Raw genomic sequence first — 18033 nt, 5'->3', positions numbered from 1 at the left:
GCAGCCCCAACATGCTGTTAAGATAGTCATCTGGCCCTATCCCCACAATATGCTGCATATAAAACTTCAAATATAGAAATGGGTGGGAGATTTATGAGCAAAAAACATTTATGACTGTAACAAGATGCTTTGCAAATGTTATGAGTATGGGTACAGGAATGCCCAAGTAGTAAGTTTCCTGTTTAGCTGTGATTAATTTGTGGAATGATTTTTTCCATAATAAAAAAAAAATGTTTATAACTATAGCAAACTATTGCATTTGACTTTTATTGTACTGCTTTCCATAGTTAACATTTAGTCAGTATTAGAGTAATTGGCATAATCAAGCCCTTGATGATAAACTGATTGTGTCAAATTGCTTGTACTATTAAATCGATGTGGAAAAGTGCACACTTTTAGCCCAGAACTGGAGGTGCATCTCTAAACTGGACTACTGCATCTTCTACACTATTCCTGATAACATTGGAGTATGAGCTGGCGACACATTGCAGTGAAATGGTGGATTTATCCCACTGATTAACACAGGCAACCTGATCACTGACACTTTGTACATTAAACAGGATTCTTGTGGCTTGGGTCACAATTAACAGCTTTATTTCACAACACCCGAGAATTCAGACTAAATACAGTTCAGCACCTTAGAGACATGCAGAGTCTTCAGACCCGTCATTTGAATTCACATTTAAAAAATGCAATTAAAATGCCTCAAACTACAGTTTGTCATAAATCTGTTCTTATTGCAGTATGGCTGTGTCCACACAATTTGCACTGCATTAGTGTGACTGAGTTGAAAAGGCCATGTATAGCTTCCTGAAAACAGATGGTCGCAATGTGTTGGATAGGAACTTATGACACAAGTTTTAATGGACTTTATTCTGCGAGAGTTCCTCACAAGAGATTTGAATCCGCAAGCCACAACCATTAGCCTAGAACCACTAATCCCCATAGTAATGATTACATCACAAAGAAATCATTTGGGACTCTGTGGCAAAGGGGTCCATGGAGCAATCATAATAAATCCTTTAAGTTGAATAACATGCTGCAATAAAAATAACTTGCTAGTTAATGCATAAATGGAAATGAGGGGGTATATGCAAATCAAGGTCATTGCTTATTAACAGAACTCCCTCCACAACATTTTGCCTAGAGATGTAGGAGCCCACCAATAAACAGAAGTAAACAGAGTTTAAAATCCCCTTTTAAGTTACTCATGTCTTTTCTTGTTCTCCATGCAAAGTGTGCAGCACATATTCCCATGCCTGATGTGCAATTTGTGACTGTCTGGCAAGCCAAGCCCATGCAACATTTGTGGTGTATACCCCTACCTGATATGGAACAATGCTCTCGTGTGCAGTACCCCACCGTCTGGCTTCCTTACCAGCGTTGAGATAGTTCGCTGCGATGTGGGTGAGACACGCCACCTGATACAAAAGGAAACACATATTTTAAATGTCTCTTGTCAACAGTCACATGCCATAGCTTGCTTTGAGTCCAGCCCCCGGTGCATCTTGAGTACATCACTGACAAACTGTAACACAGAAATACAAAAATTATTCCTGCAGTTTGTGTGTCTGTGTCTTTCTTTGACAAGCTTTTCTTCAATAAATCAATAAAACATTCCTCACAAGAGAAAATGTTCCAAAGTAGAGCTCTATGATATCTATGCAAATATAATTATGATGAGATCCCAACTACTGTTGGTTTGATCACTGGTTATTTACTTAAAGTAAAGATTACAGTCACAAAATAAGTAGTAGCTTCAGTCAAGAAAAACTTTCAAGAAGAGACCCTCTCCTGAGCAAATGGTGGATCGACCACAACATACAATAGTGGTTACTTCATATGCTCCTTTTGGGAGAGTACAAGTTGATCTTGTTTATAATTGATCAACACTACTGTCTACTAGGAGCATAGTGGTCAACCTCCAGAAATGGACACTGGCACATGGACATACTAGACTCCAGTCCTACAGTATGCATTCCCATCTTTCAACCTAATCCAAGAAGTATAATCCTAGTGGCACTAAAGTGGATGCACATGCAATGGTACATGGATGCAAGGGAGCATCTACTAAGCTTCTTAGCACAACTTCACTGAGCATATTCTCAGAGGAATGCCAGACAAAGAGGTCTATGACTCCCAGCCTGTGATCTGATGATCTTGATGACACTGAATCAGTATGCTTTATGCCAGTTCACTTTATGGGATGTGGCTTTTCAAACTGGACCTGCTTCTACTCCATGCTACAGCCTCTGGCATTATTAAGGCAGAGCTCCAGGACGTTCCAATTTCCTTGTGAACCCGCATATAGCTCATTTTTCCCCTCAAGTATATCTGACTGCCCCATGTTAGCTGAATTTTCCTCATGGTCTCACTTGTCAGGCTCATAACCCTTAAGGTACTATGAGAATGACCAGGTTGACACTCAGATGTGACATAAATCCAAATTCGGGGAAGTAATTTGCCAATAAACCAACAGTTACTTATTCAAACTTATTTCCCTTTCCAGATAGTCTAGAGGGACAGTGTGTGGAGCTAAGGTTATGTTCCTTAAAATCTGAACACGGTCTGGTATATTCACATATTCATGGTATGCAGGCATGTTATGTGACAGCGTACTGAACTTCCTTAAGCAGATCCCAGCTGCCTCAGGACAGGTAGGGTGCAAAGGTGAATTTTATGTACTTCTTACACAAATGATTACCATCCTGTTTCACTGAGACTGCAAAATGATACTTAACTAACACTACAATCCACACCACAGTTTGTGGAGAGAAGTTTTTTTTTATAATATGCAATATGAAAAGTAGTTTTATTAATGGGAGGAAACCCAAACCACAAGTAATAATGGCGGATAATAACTTTTGAACATTTCAAGGACTCATTGATGTCCTTTTTCACCATTCAGCAAACTTGAAGCCATTAAAACCATAACCAACATACACAGCTCCTCGAAAGTTCCAAAATAGTTAGATTTTTCCAATATTATCACTGGAAGTAGACACAGATTTCTGAGGTACATAGCTTGGAAACTCAGTAACTTTACTCAAACAAATTAATTTAGTAATCACCAGGATACAAAAAAGCAGCCAAAAGACACAAACTCCTCTGGTGCATCCATTTGCTTACCAATGCCAAATGGCTAACAAAAACAATAAATATGCTGTCCTGTTGAAGTTGATCTTGGTTTCTGAGTCCCATAAAAAATACTGAAATTTTCTTTATTTACTTATGTTTTTGGGAGGTTAGGATTCAGACTCTTCCTTCACACAAACTGTAACCATTGCCAAATAAAAGTTCCATCTGGTTGGACATGAACACCAATACATTTGTAAATAGACACCAGCTTCTGAATTGTAGAATTTTTCTGCTCAAACAAATGGTGATGTTACATTGATGAATAATGCTAACACGCATGTAAGATTGGCTTTGCTTTTCAACAATGGCAATCTTACATGCTTGTAAGCATTATGAAAGTAGTATAAATGAACCAATGTTCTGCATCAACTTTTTTTCTTTAATGTGAAGGTCTCTGTTAAAATTAGATCTTGTAGCTGAAACCAGGAAGAGCAAAACACCTTGGTGTTTCAGAAAGTTTTTGACTAAATGTAAGCACAGAATGGACACATAATATTGAGTGTTAAAAGTAACTCACAATGTTTTCATTTATGAAACCCGTTGGTGGAAATATTCCAGGTGAAAAAAGGCTTCATAAAGTCAGACCTGGTTTACAGCAGCAGACTATATACGGCACAGTCATAAGTTTTATCTTTTTGTCATATGACAGCTCTTATATCCAGGTAATTGTCCAACACTACTCTAACGTATGTCAGAATGATTAACCTTTCATCAATAAAACATTCCTCACAAGAGAAAATGTTCCAAAGTAGAGCTCTATGATATCTATGCAAATATAATTATGATGAGATCCCAACTACTGTTGGTTTGATCACTGGTTATTTACTTAAAGTAAAGATTACAGTCACAAAATAAGTAGTAGCTTCAGTCAAGAAAAACTTTCAAGAAGAGACCCTCTCCTGAGCAAATGGTGGATCGACCACAACATACAATAGTGGTTACTTCATATGCTCCTTTTGGGAGAGTACAAGTTGATCTTGTTTATAATTGATCAACACTACTGTCTACTAGGAGCATAGTGGTCAACCTCCAGAAATGGACACTGGCACATGGACATACTAGACTCCAGTCCTACAGTATGCATTCCCATCTTTCAACCTAATCCAAGAAGTATAATCCTAGTGGCACTAAAGTGGATGCACATGCAATGGTACATGGATGCAAGGGAGCATCTACTAAGCTTCTTAGCACAACTTCACTGAGCATATTCTCAGAGGAATGCCAGACAAAGAGGTCTATGACTCCCAGCCTGTGATCTGATGATCTTGATGACACTGAATCAGTATGCTTTATGCCAGTTCACTTTATGGGATGTGGCTTTTCAAACTGGACCTGCTTCTACTCCATGCTACAGCCTCTGGCATTATTAAGGCAGAGCTCCAGGACGTTCCAATTTCCTTGTGAAAAGTAACTCACAATGTTTTCATTTATGAAACCCGTTGGTGGAAATATTCCAGGTGAATTTGAAGGCTTCATAAAGTCAGACCTGGTTTACAGCAGCAGACTATATACGGCACAGTCATAAGTTTTATCTTTTTGTCATATGACAGCTCTTATATCCAGGTAATTGTCCAACACTACTCTAACGTATGTCAGAATGATTAACCTTTCATTTTCTGATTGCTCAAACAAGTATCCAATATTCCCAACTAAGCGTAAAATGCATATGCATAAATTGTTTTTACAGAAACTATGCAGAACTATGTTGGAACAGGCCCTATTCAATATTGATCATCAGGTCAAAATAAAAAAAGCCAGGGAATCCAAATACTGTCCAAGTATAAATAAACTCCTGTCCGAATAGAGATAAATGTTTCACTATTATCTCTACTTTTGATCAGATCAAAGTCTGATCCCAGCAGCACTGAAAATACTGCTGACAAAAGAAGTACAGCCAGTAAAGCTGTGGTCACAATTGCACCAACAGCAACAAAGGACAATGAGCATCAAATTATGCTACGTTTACTATTCAACATACTTATCAATCGACTGTCTTTGCACACACACTTGTTTGACCAGAGAGGACAGAGTGGACAGATAAAGAAGATGTACTCCTATTGTACAGTACTTGCAATCTCAATAGCCAGCCACTGCCAACTATTTTACTAATTTTTATTTTGTTACCATTACTTCTTTTTTTTTGTAAATAAGGGTATTCAATGTCTTTGACTGTGTATCTAAATTAGGAACAGTCTTACCAAATCAGTTTATAACATGCTGACATGTGCAGCCGCAAAAGGGGTGCAATTTACCAATTGTTTTTTCTCTGTGACTATTATCAGCAACTATAATATATTATTGCAATTACTGTGGGGCCAGGAGAGCCATTAATTGTATCAGGAATAATGTATATGAACCTCTGTGGAACAATGATATTAACACAGACCACTGCAGTACTGAGAAACAAACAAAAAGGTTCTATTATTTACAATCAAAGCCTCATTGTCATGATGGTATGTAAGCATAGTGTCTGAAAATCATACCCAAACCAAAACTGTAAACATTTTTGAAGGAGCTTCCGTCCCTCTTCGCCCATGTTTGTATTCATCCCGGATATGCCAATCTTGGTTCTCCACTGGTTACAATTTTCAGTTGATTATTGTAATTACACAGATCATGTGTCTGAGATTAACCCTGCCATCTCCACTCCAAGAGTCACAGTATTCATTCTGTACACATCCACAAGAAACAAACCCCACTCCAACCCACCACTGTCCTCAGCATTCCTCCATTTAAAGATTTCAATTTGGCAAGGAAACAATGAAAATGATTTTTTCCCAAACTTCTCCATCAATAAAATGTCAAGCAGAAATTGCCAGCCAAAGAACATCTAAAGATATTGTGTGTACTTGGAGGGGGGAAACATTATTTGCATACAACATTATTTGAACACTTCGTGTTCATTGGGAAGAAATGACAGAATCGTTCTGAGGGATGGCAGGTTACAGAGTTAAATATTATATATGGAACTCTTGAGAGGCATGAACACGTTTCCTTTAAAGAGCACAGGATGATTGTGCAATGTTTTATGTTGTCTTTCGAGAATAGTGGTTTTCATGATGTGTTAGAAATTCTGCTGGACTAGGTTACAGTGACACAGATTGGTGTATGGGTCATTAGGGACCTAAAAATGAGTAACAGCAAATAGAGCGGTATGAGCTATAACAGTGAAATCGGCAGTATCCTCGGGTCATCTGTTCTGCGGTGTCTAGCAGATGGTGTCCTGCAGATCAAAGGGGATCTAGATGACTCTGCTTTCACACAACTTCAGCTCAATGGATCACTACAGCTCAAAAAACATCAGACAAGCTAGTGCTGATCATTCACACACACAGAAATGTGTCTTCAGAGATATTGATACATGACTTTTAACCTGTTCATGCGCAAGGGCTTGTCTTCTGCCTTCATGATATTTACCAAAAGTATGACTACTTGCATATCTCTGATTAGGTCAATGTGTCAAATGATTATTATTATTTCCACAATTATCCTCTCCTGTTTGCAATCTGTCTTACCTTATCAGTGCAACATCCTCCAGCAAATTGGAGATTGAAAATCAGTCTGTCATGCTCCAATGCACCTGCAGTCTGGAGCTGCTTCTATTCACTCCATATTCAGCCCACATGTCAAATTCTTACTAACAGGTATAAGGCACATGGAAGCTGTGTTTAGGATTCAGTGGGTATTACGACAAAATAATAGTCTGTTCTTTGATGGTTTAAAAGAGCAGTGTTTTCAATCTGAAATGAAATGTTTCAGTTATTATTAAACAAATTCAAAATTGGGGAATTAAAGACTGCTGTGGACTGCTGGGGCTTGTTTACTGGCACCAACATCCACAAGCAAAATGTCCTTCAAAGAGCAAAAATATTTTTTTAATTTAAAATAATGTGTTGGGTATAAATAAATTACTTCAGATAAATCAAGACACTAATCCATTTCTTTCACAACAATAAAAAAAGATTTTTTGATATAAATGTTCTATCATCATATTATCAAACAGATAATGCCCGTAAATAAATAAAGTTTTTCTCAGCATCCAGGTAAACCTCAAGCCAGGTCAAAGCACTAGGAGGGAAGTCTGTGATTGAATGCCAAGTTGTTTGGTAATCACATTGCTAAGGTTTGGTCCTGCTAATGGCGCTGGAGGTCTTCCCTGTGCCTGTGTGTTGTATTCACAAAGCACATATTGTTTAGGTCAGCTTTCACATCTTAAATATATTTCATGCAATCTTGATCCTAAACCCTTAAATATAAACAAAACAAACCAAAAACAAAGAGCTGCTTTTTCTGTTTTATGAATTCATCACAACACCATAAACCATCAATCAGCAGCACGGCCAAAGCAGTTGGTCCCCTTTTAAACTTTTTTTTTTTTTTTTTTTGGAGAACAGAGCTTAATAATTGCCCATATAATAATAATTGCCCATATAATAAAGCTCTTTAATTTAATACCAATTAAGTTCTTTGGATTGTGGATCTTACACTAAAGATTTTAACATATTTTCATATGTTGTATATTTTCAGTACTATTTTTTAAAATCTGTTCTTTATTTAATCCAAATTTTAACAATCATATCCCAGTCAAAGTGACTTTGACCATGATATGATTGTTGGTGCCAGATGTGGTGGTTTCAGGATGTTAGAAACAGCCTGTGTCCTGGGATTTTCATGCACTACAGTCTCTAGAGTTTACAGAGAATGGTGCGATAAACCAAAAACATCCAGTGAGCAGCTGTTCTGTGGATTAAAAAACCAGAAAGGTTAGAGGAAAGGGGGCAGACTCGTTCAAGCTAACAGAAAGGCCAGATATGCTCAAATAACAGCTGTTTACAACAGTGATGAGCAGAAGGGCAGTTCTGAACACACATGTGTTAAACCTTGAAGCGGATGGGTTACAAGAGAAGAAGACCATGCTGGGTTCCACTCCAGTCAGCTAAGAACAGGAAGATGAGGCTAGGGGTCTAAGATATCCATAATTTACCATGCCTGACAACAGCACTTGTGCAGAGCCCACAAAAAACCATGAAATTCAGAACCATGTTTTAGGCAGGACAGCAACCACAAAACCCAAATATCAACTGTAGACATTAATATTTTTGAAATTGTGGGGTGTGGGGGAATAAAATGTGTCACTATTCAGGAAAGAACTAAGCCAAGATTGCTCTCTCGAAAACTTGACAGTGCAGATACTTCTGGGTCCTGGATATAATTAAATACAGGAAGGATATAAAAAATCTTGCAAAGACAAAACCCTGACCACAACAAAAGAATTTAAACAGTTGCATAATTAGAACCATTTTCAAAACCCACATCCTTCATATATACTAGAAAGAATACTCAAAGAATAACTGTTAAAATTCCAACGCTGATTTTCCAACGTGCATAAACAGAGCAATTCTCCAGTGTGCTCCGTTAGAGCTAGGGTCCCTGGAGTACTTATTGATTCCCTTAAGCTAATTAATCAAGCAACATTATATTCAAAACTTGTTGTGAAAAGCAACAGAACACACTTTTCACAAGTTAACACTTTTTCAGTAAAGCATTTCACATCTTGTCATTTCTGGAAATGGAACAATAAAGTGTTTTTTTTATACCAATTTCAATTCAAATTAGCAAGTGCATCCCATTGGTTATATTCTATGCGATATCTCCTGGCAAAAAAGAACTTGCCGTTGACAGCAGCATAAAAAGTAACATCTTTTGACCTGACCAAAATCAAGCCAGATTAAGAGACGGTTGTCCTCTGGTTTTAATCACTGATCACTAAAACAAATTCTGGATGTGTGGAATTAGGAAAGAAATGTCAAATTCCAAAGATCTGTTTTAATTATTTATATACTTGGAGCATAAACATGAAGACTATAGAGTAATTTGGAAGCGATTCCCATATATATGTAGCAAAGGCATTCAGCAAAAAGGAAGATTTGAAAGTCACAAATTGGAAAGATTGTGAGGATAACATACCATTATCTTTATAAATCACTGGACAGATTCCACACAAAACCATAATCCCTGACTTACATAATTTAATATCCTAAACTTGAAAAACACATTTTGTGTCCCATGTTAAACAAATGTTTTTAATTGTGTGAACCTGTGCTAGGCAATCTAAATGATACTCACAACACCGTGAGCACTGCCCTTTAGTGACAAACAAACATCTTAAATTTGCTCAGAGTGAAAGGGCAACACTCAGAAGATTGTGAATTTTGGATCATAAAGCTGTAGATTTGATAAAAAGGACCTCAGCATTTATTACTTTAAGCTTTTTCCCCTTCGAGCCTGCTGAGTGACAAAACTAAACAGTTGTTTTAGGCAACAGTCACAAGAAAAACTGTTTGAACCTGTGAGTCTCTGGGGTTGACTTGGGGTATTTATTTGCTAAAGTTCTACCGAGTCTCCCAGGTCCCTCTCAGCTCAATAAATTATTATGGCACTACTAGAGTTGTAAGATAACTGTGAAGTTATATGGTCAGAAATGGCAATTCAGCCCATGAGCTAGGGAACACTGCAAGCTGTTTGTCTAACATGAACAGAATCAAAGCTAGCAAGGAGTTGCAGGACGAAATATTTGGAACGTCAATTCATCACAAATGACTATCTCTGATGCATTCCTTACCGAGAGCATTCTCCCTCATGCTATGCAGTTCGCTTCAGAATTACTTTATAAATCTGCCATGAGCTTAATAAACTCAGCCCATTCTCCATGACAATTTATGTGTTGAGTCAGAGGGTGAAGTTCCAAATGTCCCACGTTATGATGTGAGAAAAATGGGATTGGGACGTAAAACATCTCACCAAGAGCAACAGTGTCATCTCTTTGATTCATTTCCAGCCAAAGTGCCTGGTGAGAATTTAGCCTTGAACTTTTCTTGTCTGTAGGATCATAGCAACATGCCATCTCAATATACACATTGTGACTGAAGATGTGTAACCTGCAACATCACACTCCATTGATTTCAATGGATTGAAGTTGACATACACCGTCTTTTCTCTGCCCAGTGAGTTGATTGAATACCTAAGGAGGCATTCTGTAAATTTATTCCACATTTAAACATCTCATAACATAATTCAGAGGAATAGCCCCAGAATCACAGTGCATATTTGGCACAGTGTATGGTGCATTGTAGAAGCCAGAGCTGGATTACATCATGTATGGGCCATGAGTAGAGGATGAGCAATAACAAACTTTTTTTTGTTTGTTTGTTCTTTGGAAGCTTCAGAGTTTTCTTTGATTAACTTCAATTTGAACTTTCTTCTTTATTGCACATTTCTTTTTATGTTTCAAAAAATACTTTCAAAATCATTCATTCTGAACTAAGTTCATACAATGTTACAGAAGAGAAACCCCCATGAAATGTGTATGCTTATCTGGAGCAGAAATAAATGGTTGCAAATAAAATATTATGTGGTATTCTTGCAGACCTAAGCACAAGTGATCCATGTTTTCTATCACCATACTTCATAACAATATAATAATGTATTTACATTGCTGAGGGATTAGAGTTTGTCCTCAGTGGTGATGGTTACCTGAGAGGAGAGCAGGTTACAGTCGATGTGAAGGCCCCTCCCTGTTTTTTGTCTCTGCAGAAGAGCAGCCATGATGGCCCCATGTGTGTACAGCCCAGTCGCCAGATCAGTCATTGCTACACCAGGTCTGACTGGTTCCCCACCCTGGCAGAGAAACGGAATGCAGGGACAGTTCTGCGTCACGGAACAAACACAAACGCACAAACGCACACAAGCCAGCAGACAGACATCTCACGATACACGCAAGCACACATGGCCACACGCTCAGGGATTTATTTATCTAAACGCGGACAAACAACCAGCTTTTCCCTCACCTCCGGCCCTGTGATATGCATCATTCCTGACACAGCAGAGGCGATGGAGTCATACCCGGGTTTGTGGGACATCGGTCCAGTCTGCCCATATCCTGTCAACACATACACAGCAGCTGAAACACAAGAAAAGCTACAATCCTATTATAAGAGTTATAATCCTTAAGGAGCCCTATGGTGTCCTTAATATGTCATAACCAAAGTAAATGTGTTACAATGCTTTGAAAATTACACTGGCAATGAACTTGAAAAAGACCAGTTTATATTATGGATACTGGGATATTTAGATACATGGAAAGGTCATATTTAAGAGACTGGGGGATTGATTAAATTCAGACAATGGATTAACAAGGTAAACTACTATAGATTTTTATGGTTAAGTTCAGTTAGTCAGAAGGAATTTTGGAAAGAGAAAAAAACTTCATTTTTGAACTGGAATCATACCTTAATGTCCTATGTAATTATTCAAAATTCTGAGCACACAATTCTGAAGGCATTTTGTAGCAGTTAAACAATAACAAGACCAGATTAAAACCTAGTATATGGCTGGACCTAACACACGTGATCCGGCCGACCAATGGTGTAACTTCATCACTCAGTCAGTCAGTCAGTCAGTCACTCACAGACATTCGCGTTTGAAGGGCTGGCCCCGCTGTTGCGGTCCAGCCAAAAAAAACATGTCACATAACTTTTTCCTGCAAGTAAAAAGGCAGCTGAAAAACTTTGATGTTACAACATCCTCATCTTCTTCCATATGCCAAGCTAGTGTCACTGAGACCAAATCAAAATAAACAACCAAGGAGCAGAATACAGGGAAGCATATTTTACTTTCCAGGCATTACGTTTATGGAAAAAAAATGTGGTCACAAAAAAAAATAAAATAAAAATAAAACATTTGGGAAACAAACTGCTGAACACACAATGTTTTGGCAGAAGCCAACTGCCCTTCACTAAGGTCACGGGGGAAATTGACGCTTTAGAGCGATTGCCTAAACTTTTCTGATAGAGGGAAGAAAATTACAAGTGAAGGAACCAGATAGTGATTTGAGGATATGAAGTTACTTGTGGCACTGGTCTTAATATTATTTTTCACTTCATTTTACTTCCCTTTTGCCTATAATTCCACAATTTTGAATGCCAATCAGGAATTTCCATTCATCAGCATAATCACTGCAGCATCATTAACCAATTCAGGAATGCATATAATAGTGCTCTTTTCCCCCAAAATGCATGTGGCCAGCTGGAGTAACGTTTCACTCTGTAATCCAACTGGTAAACTGTGCAGATACGGTGTTGGCAGCTGAAACAGGTAGATTGCTGACCCCTCATCAACCAGAGCCTTGTGTAATAAGGCTGGGAAATCCCTGCCAATCAAAACCCTCTCTCTCTGGGATCAATGTTTTCTATTGAATTATAGAATAATATACTTCTGAGCACCTGATGGATTTCTACTGAAAACAAATCTGGTTCTGGGATTTTCAGTCTCTCAACCCTGATATATCAAATCCCATAGGCTGCTGATACAGGAGCCAACTCTAAGAGAACTCTAGCGAACTATGGCCTCCTAAAGTATAAAATAATAAAACACTGAGAGTCTGTTTAACTCCTCTTTATGAACAAGTATCTCCACTGGATGGACCACTCAGGAACACCGGTCAGACTACAAGAAAGTGGAATTATTCATAATAAACCAGAGACCGTTTCACTTCATTCAACTTCATACAGTGTAAGCTGCTAAAGTAGCATACATGTTCACAATCATTAGTGCACTCAGACTCCCCCTAAAACATTTTTAATTTGGTGTAAATAAATTAAAGCTAAATATGAAGCTGAAACACTTTGGTGGAGGGAACCTTCAACCCTGTACCACCAAACCTCAACCATCCTGAAGACCAAAAACATGTTCTTTCACACATCTTGTGATGCACTTGGACACATCATCAGTGATGTAACCTAGGGTCATCGGGATTATCAGGTCATTCAACAATCATACACCCTTGCTGAGATCACCCAGCCTGGGTAGATCAGGCCCCAGCTTGTGTCCAAGTATCACCCCTCTTGATCCACAGCCACCTCAATGCCCTCTCTGCGGCCTCTATGGTGTTTCAAATTATTTTAAATGAGAACCAGCTTTCCAAAAAACGTGCTGTATATCTTATAAATGAAACAATTCCCTAATTTGCAGCAAGGAGCAATGTTGGGAATTTTGGAATGTTGGAGAACACATGATTACTCTGTGTAATGCTTAGGATCACCTTGCAGATAAATACATAAACAAACATAGCAATCCACTGCAGTTTCCTAACTGAAAAATGTGTTTTCTTTAATAGGGTACAGATTCTCACATTCTAAAAAATATTTGACAAATTTCACAAGGGCCTTATAACACTATCAAATGCACTGGCAATGTTTACAATTTTGTAACATCAGCAATGTTTTATAGTACTCAGTTTATGTGTTTATCTACACATGACCTGTACCCAGTTTATTGGTGAAGCCAAGTCAAAAAATCACTCCTTCACTTTTGCTACTTAATCGCTCTGTGTCACACAACATATTCATATAATTATTTCTATTTTAAGTAGAATGTAATAGTATTCTATTTAAGATTTGACAAAGATATGGCATAACAAAAATAATACATAAAGCTCAGTATGTATTTAAAGAAATATGTTTGTGCATTTAGCTTGACCATTCACAGGAAGAATATAGAAAACATTTAGAGCCATCTGACATTGTAATTATAAATTCTACTATTTTTTATTGTCATGTTCTTAACATTACTTTTTAACACTTACTGAACTTTTGCACTTTCACATATGCACAGAACAATACATGTCAGCATTTACCCTCAAAATTCTGTGGTGAATGCGAATTCTTCGCAAATTATAGTATTCAGTTACAGGGCCTCTACCGAGGAGGTGGATTTGTGAGTACATTCTGTAGTGGGCTCAATCTGTGCAAAAGGCAGTGACACGTTTTACAGACGATGGCAATGGAGTTGCAAAATGGTGCAATTTTCCTCTCTTTCAAAAAGCTGGTCCCAGTGCTTGCTTCAATTAACTTCCCAGTATTGACAAAAATATATTGTAATTTTCAAGAACCCAATGCGAGCGATAACACAATGAGAATAGTTAAAAACTGCCATTTCCCTAGATGTATTTGACCCAGACTTATAGATGCACAGTCATCATTAAGTTGGAGATCTCCCTGCTTCAATCATTGCTGTAGCAGGATAGCTCTTCAGTGGCATGCTCATTAATGAGAATGTGTAAAACAATCCCGAGCTCATGGTCAGGTTTTTCAGAGGAACGTATGCGCTTTAACAGACCTCTGTACAATGCTACAGGTTGCACAGCAGTGATGCAAGAGTACAGTATAATTGGTGTTTCTAAAATGAGGAAACCTTTCATTAATCAAGCAGTTCTAGGAAATAAAGTCTTTCTAATAGACTGGAATACATAAATATAAATAAAATCCTTTTGAGGCAAGATTTTGTCAGTCATCTGCACTTCATTTCATTTTGGTTTTCCCATCCCTCCCCCAAAACATAATATCAGGGAATTCATTCATAATACTGCCAAGACGCTTGTATAACATGTATAGCATGCTGACAACCTTATTATTTGCAGAATTGTCAGAGAAAAAAGCTCTGTGGTCACAGCTGCTTAAAATATAAATAAAAATGTAAAAACCAGCCCTTCTAGGCATGCATCTTGACAGTGGAAATGTGCCCCTTATCAGATCCCCAAAGTGAGAACAGACTGTGTTTATGATGCTGACAGGGAGTCAAAGTTTGATAGAGACAGTGCTATTGTCCCAAACATTTACTGAGTTTTGTTTTTCCATATACAGTGTAATCGTGTCTTGTGTCATTGGAAAGCCGATGTCATGGGGAACAAGCTGGTGCCATTGATGGTGTGGTACAGTGGAATGTCTTGGAAGACCATTCATCAGCAGTAGTAAGCGAACAGTGGGCAATGCAAGTTACCAATGAGTCAGTAGCCAGCTGTGCTACAAAGGTTAACCTCTGATAGGCTTACAGAGACAACGCAAGCAGGGCCATTGATGTTACTGTTGTCCTGTTGTAATTGTGTCTTTCTTTGATGATTTGGGCTTTTTCGTTGATCCTTGGGTGAGGGGAAAAGGGGAAAAGTGAAATGATTCGGAAAGACTCATCAACACGATCTCCTGTGCGCCAGTCAGCAGTGCACCATTGCATATTCCCATTGTTGAACATACTGTACAATAAAAAAAATTGTATTCACATTATTTGACACTAAACCACTGCACACCTAGCAGTACTAAGATCGGAACATAAACATAGAACTCAGGATATCCGTAGCCCAGAGTCACTCGCCTATACACTAGTGTCATCGCAAGATGCACATAGTATCCTTGTAGGCTACACAAGCCAGAGGAATGTTAGAATCTACCAATTTGATAGCAATCCATATAGATACGCACTACACAAGGAAAGCAGCTAGAGTCCCTCATGCAATCTCCTCCTATGCATAACTGTTAGCACTGAGGAAAAGTTATATTTTGGAGTCAGATAATTGAGATAACATTAAGAGATCAAGATCAAGATCTTTATTGCCATATCAGTAAAAGGCAAGACAAACACGATCACTCAATTCACATACAAATGAAATTAATCCCATTCCAGTAGCACCAGGTAAGACTACATGTGTTCCTTCACCACTAAGATACCTCCGTGGTTTGATGTGCATGAGGGGATTTAATTAACTCAATATAATCAACTTCTTTGATTATAACCCAGCTCTTGTGGAGCTGGCATACCATGTAAAATGCTATTTTTGTAAGGCTCAGAGCATCTGCTAAATGACTAAATTGTAACTGTAAATTACATAATTGGATAATTAAGCTTTTTATTTTAACCAATAAAAATTGAAAGAATTTGCTTGTTACCTTGACTATCAAGCTAGCACTGACATAAGGAATTGGTCCTTTGAATTAGGTGGCTCATTGCAACAATAATGAAGGGATTGTGCTTTATGCTGTTTGAATCAGCCCTCTGAAAGTTAAACAATTATTAGCCTAAACTGCACCTTGAAAGACAAACCTTGTTTGCCTTCTAAGACTCTGCCCACATATTTTGTGTCCCATTTCTAGAAGGCCCAGCTAAAATAAAGTTATCTGTTAACCCAGCAGTGTGCCTGACCACATTGTGGGTGAACATTTCCAATGGGAGCAATATATAGACCAAGTAGTTACTTAGCACACTAACGTAACATGTCCAGCTGACAACCGTAGGAAGAAAATCGTCAACCAATTTCTGGTTTCTGAACATCCTTGGATACCTTTCAGATTTTATAGCAAGAGGTACCACGTTTTTTTCTTAAATAGTGCAATAGATGGTTGTGTACTAGTTGCAAGGGGCAGAGAAGTCTGGTCCAAGTCATACCTGAGATTGAGCAATACACCAATCTGGGAGCCACCTTCTGAACATCATCATACCCCAGACCCATCTGGGCTAGCTTGCCTGGGAGGTAATTTTCAACAAAGACATCACAAACTTCCGCAAGCTGAAAAGAATAGAGCACAGCATTGCATTTTTATATTTTTAAAATATCTCCAGACATGTCTTCAGTATAAATAATAATTTTACAGACACAAATACATACTATCTACTTGCTTGCTACTGGTCTCTCTAGTGATCTTAACTAGGGAGTATTATAAGGAGGGTAGGTAATTTCCATAGGTTATGGGCTCATCAGGGGTGAATATTTAATTGACGTTTGTCAATTAGCTGGCAATGGTCCTCAATACAGGTGTTGTTTGTTGTTTCAACAGCATTCACAGAGTCCACCCATGTGCCACTACCTACACATCATTTTTAATTGCCATCTCTTATCACAAATCTCTAAAGTGCCTTCTTCTCACTTCTTCTCTACTTGCAACCAATGTAATGAATTTTCATCATTCTTACTGTTTCGACTATTACTGGCAATCATAACAGGAATACTACCTATCTGAAGAACAAAACAGTATGATGTAGGGTTTATATGGGATTTTAATTTTAATGTTTGGAGTGCCAATACTGATGTAAATATTCTGATGCTATCTATTTAAGGCAATAATAATCAGTGTTTCCAGAATTTAATTTGTAGAATATTTCACAATTACACTATTTATTATATAACTTCACTTTCGTATCTAAATATAATCTGACACATGTAAGGAAGACATACAATTAATTTCAGAAATGTGACCACTTACCTCCAAAATTAGCTTTACTCCTCTTGGATCCTTCATATTTACAGCAATGCTCTACAGAAAATAATAATGCAAAGGAATACTATTTTAAATTTGGTATACATTAGTGTTACTTGTGAAATTTCTGTTCTCTTATTTTTTTTATTAAATAACCACAACAGTACTGAACTAAGCAAGCCCTACAAATAAAGCATCCTCATATTCCAACTGAGAAAGGGTATTTTAACAGACATATCACAGCAGCAGAGAAAGAATGTTCAGGTTCATTTCCAATTGAACTGCATTACCAAACAGGTCTTTGGTGTTTAAACCAAAGCATTGAATCACCCAGACACATTCACAAGGGATTAAAAACTACCTTTTTGTTCCGGTTGACACTAAGAAAATAAGCACTCTCACTCCCAACGAATGGGGGGCCCCACGCCCTGGTGTCATCTCCACCACCTACGAGAAATAATACCCATATGACAATGACGATGCATGCCTTACTACAGCAACTAAAGAGCTCATCATAAAGTAAAATGTTTCCCAGATGTAGTCAAATCTGCTTGTTTCTGACAAATTCAGTCAGTTTTATGCATACAACTATCAGCCCATTCCATTTAAATATCACTAAACAGGGACTCCTCTGAAGTAGATGCTACTTACAGTAACATTTACCTTTAAGGTCATTTTATATTTCACATATTTTGGGGAGTTTATTATGCATAAACCTTAAGGTTAATTCATTTACATAATGCTTCTCTCTGACAGAAGAAAGGACTGCAGTAAACATAGAATTTCATTTTCCAGCATGGGAGAATTCATCAAG

The 18033-nt window shown here is 37.9% G+C and overlaps 1 protein-coding gene across 2 annotated transcripts in view; it reads right to left on the bottom strand.

The window, feature by feature from the left end:
• sugct (succinyl-CoA:glutarate-CoA transferase) overlaps nt 1-18033 on the bottom strand; it is a 96916-nt gene that overhangs the window by 77532 nt on the left and 1351 nt on the right. For both annotated transcript variants that reach the window (XM_064330877.1, XM_064330876.1), the window contains exons 4-9: nt 17581-17666; nt 17226-17276; nt 16411-16531; nt 10986-11077; nt 10672-10815; nt 1326-1421 (exon numbers count right to left, since the gene is read on the bottom strand). In XM_064330877.1, the coding sequence (XP_064186947.1) occupies nt 1326-1421; nt 10672-10815; nt 10986-11077; nt 16411-16531; nt 17226-17276; nt 17581-17666 (590 nt within the window). The remainder of the gene's footprint in view (nt 1-1325; nt 1422-10671; nt 10816-10985; nt 11078-16410; nt 16532-17225; nt 17277-17580; nt 17667-18033) is intronic.

Source organism: Anguilla rostrata, chromosome 4 (assembly GCF_018555375.3).
Source record: "Anguilla rostrata isolate EN2019 chromosome 4, ASM1855537v3, whole genome shotgun sequence".
Taxonomy (NCBI): Eukaryota; Metazoa; Chordata; class Actinopteri; order Anguilliformes; family Anguillidae; genus Anguilla; species Anguilla rostrata.
Note: the sequence above shows the minus strand (reverse complement) of the source record. Positions and strands in the feature narration are given on the sequence as shown.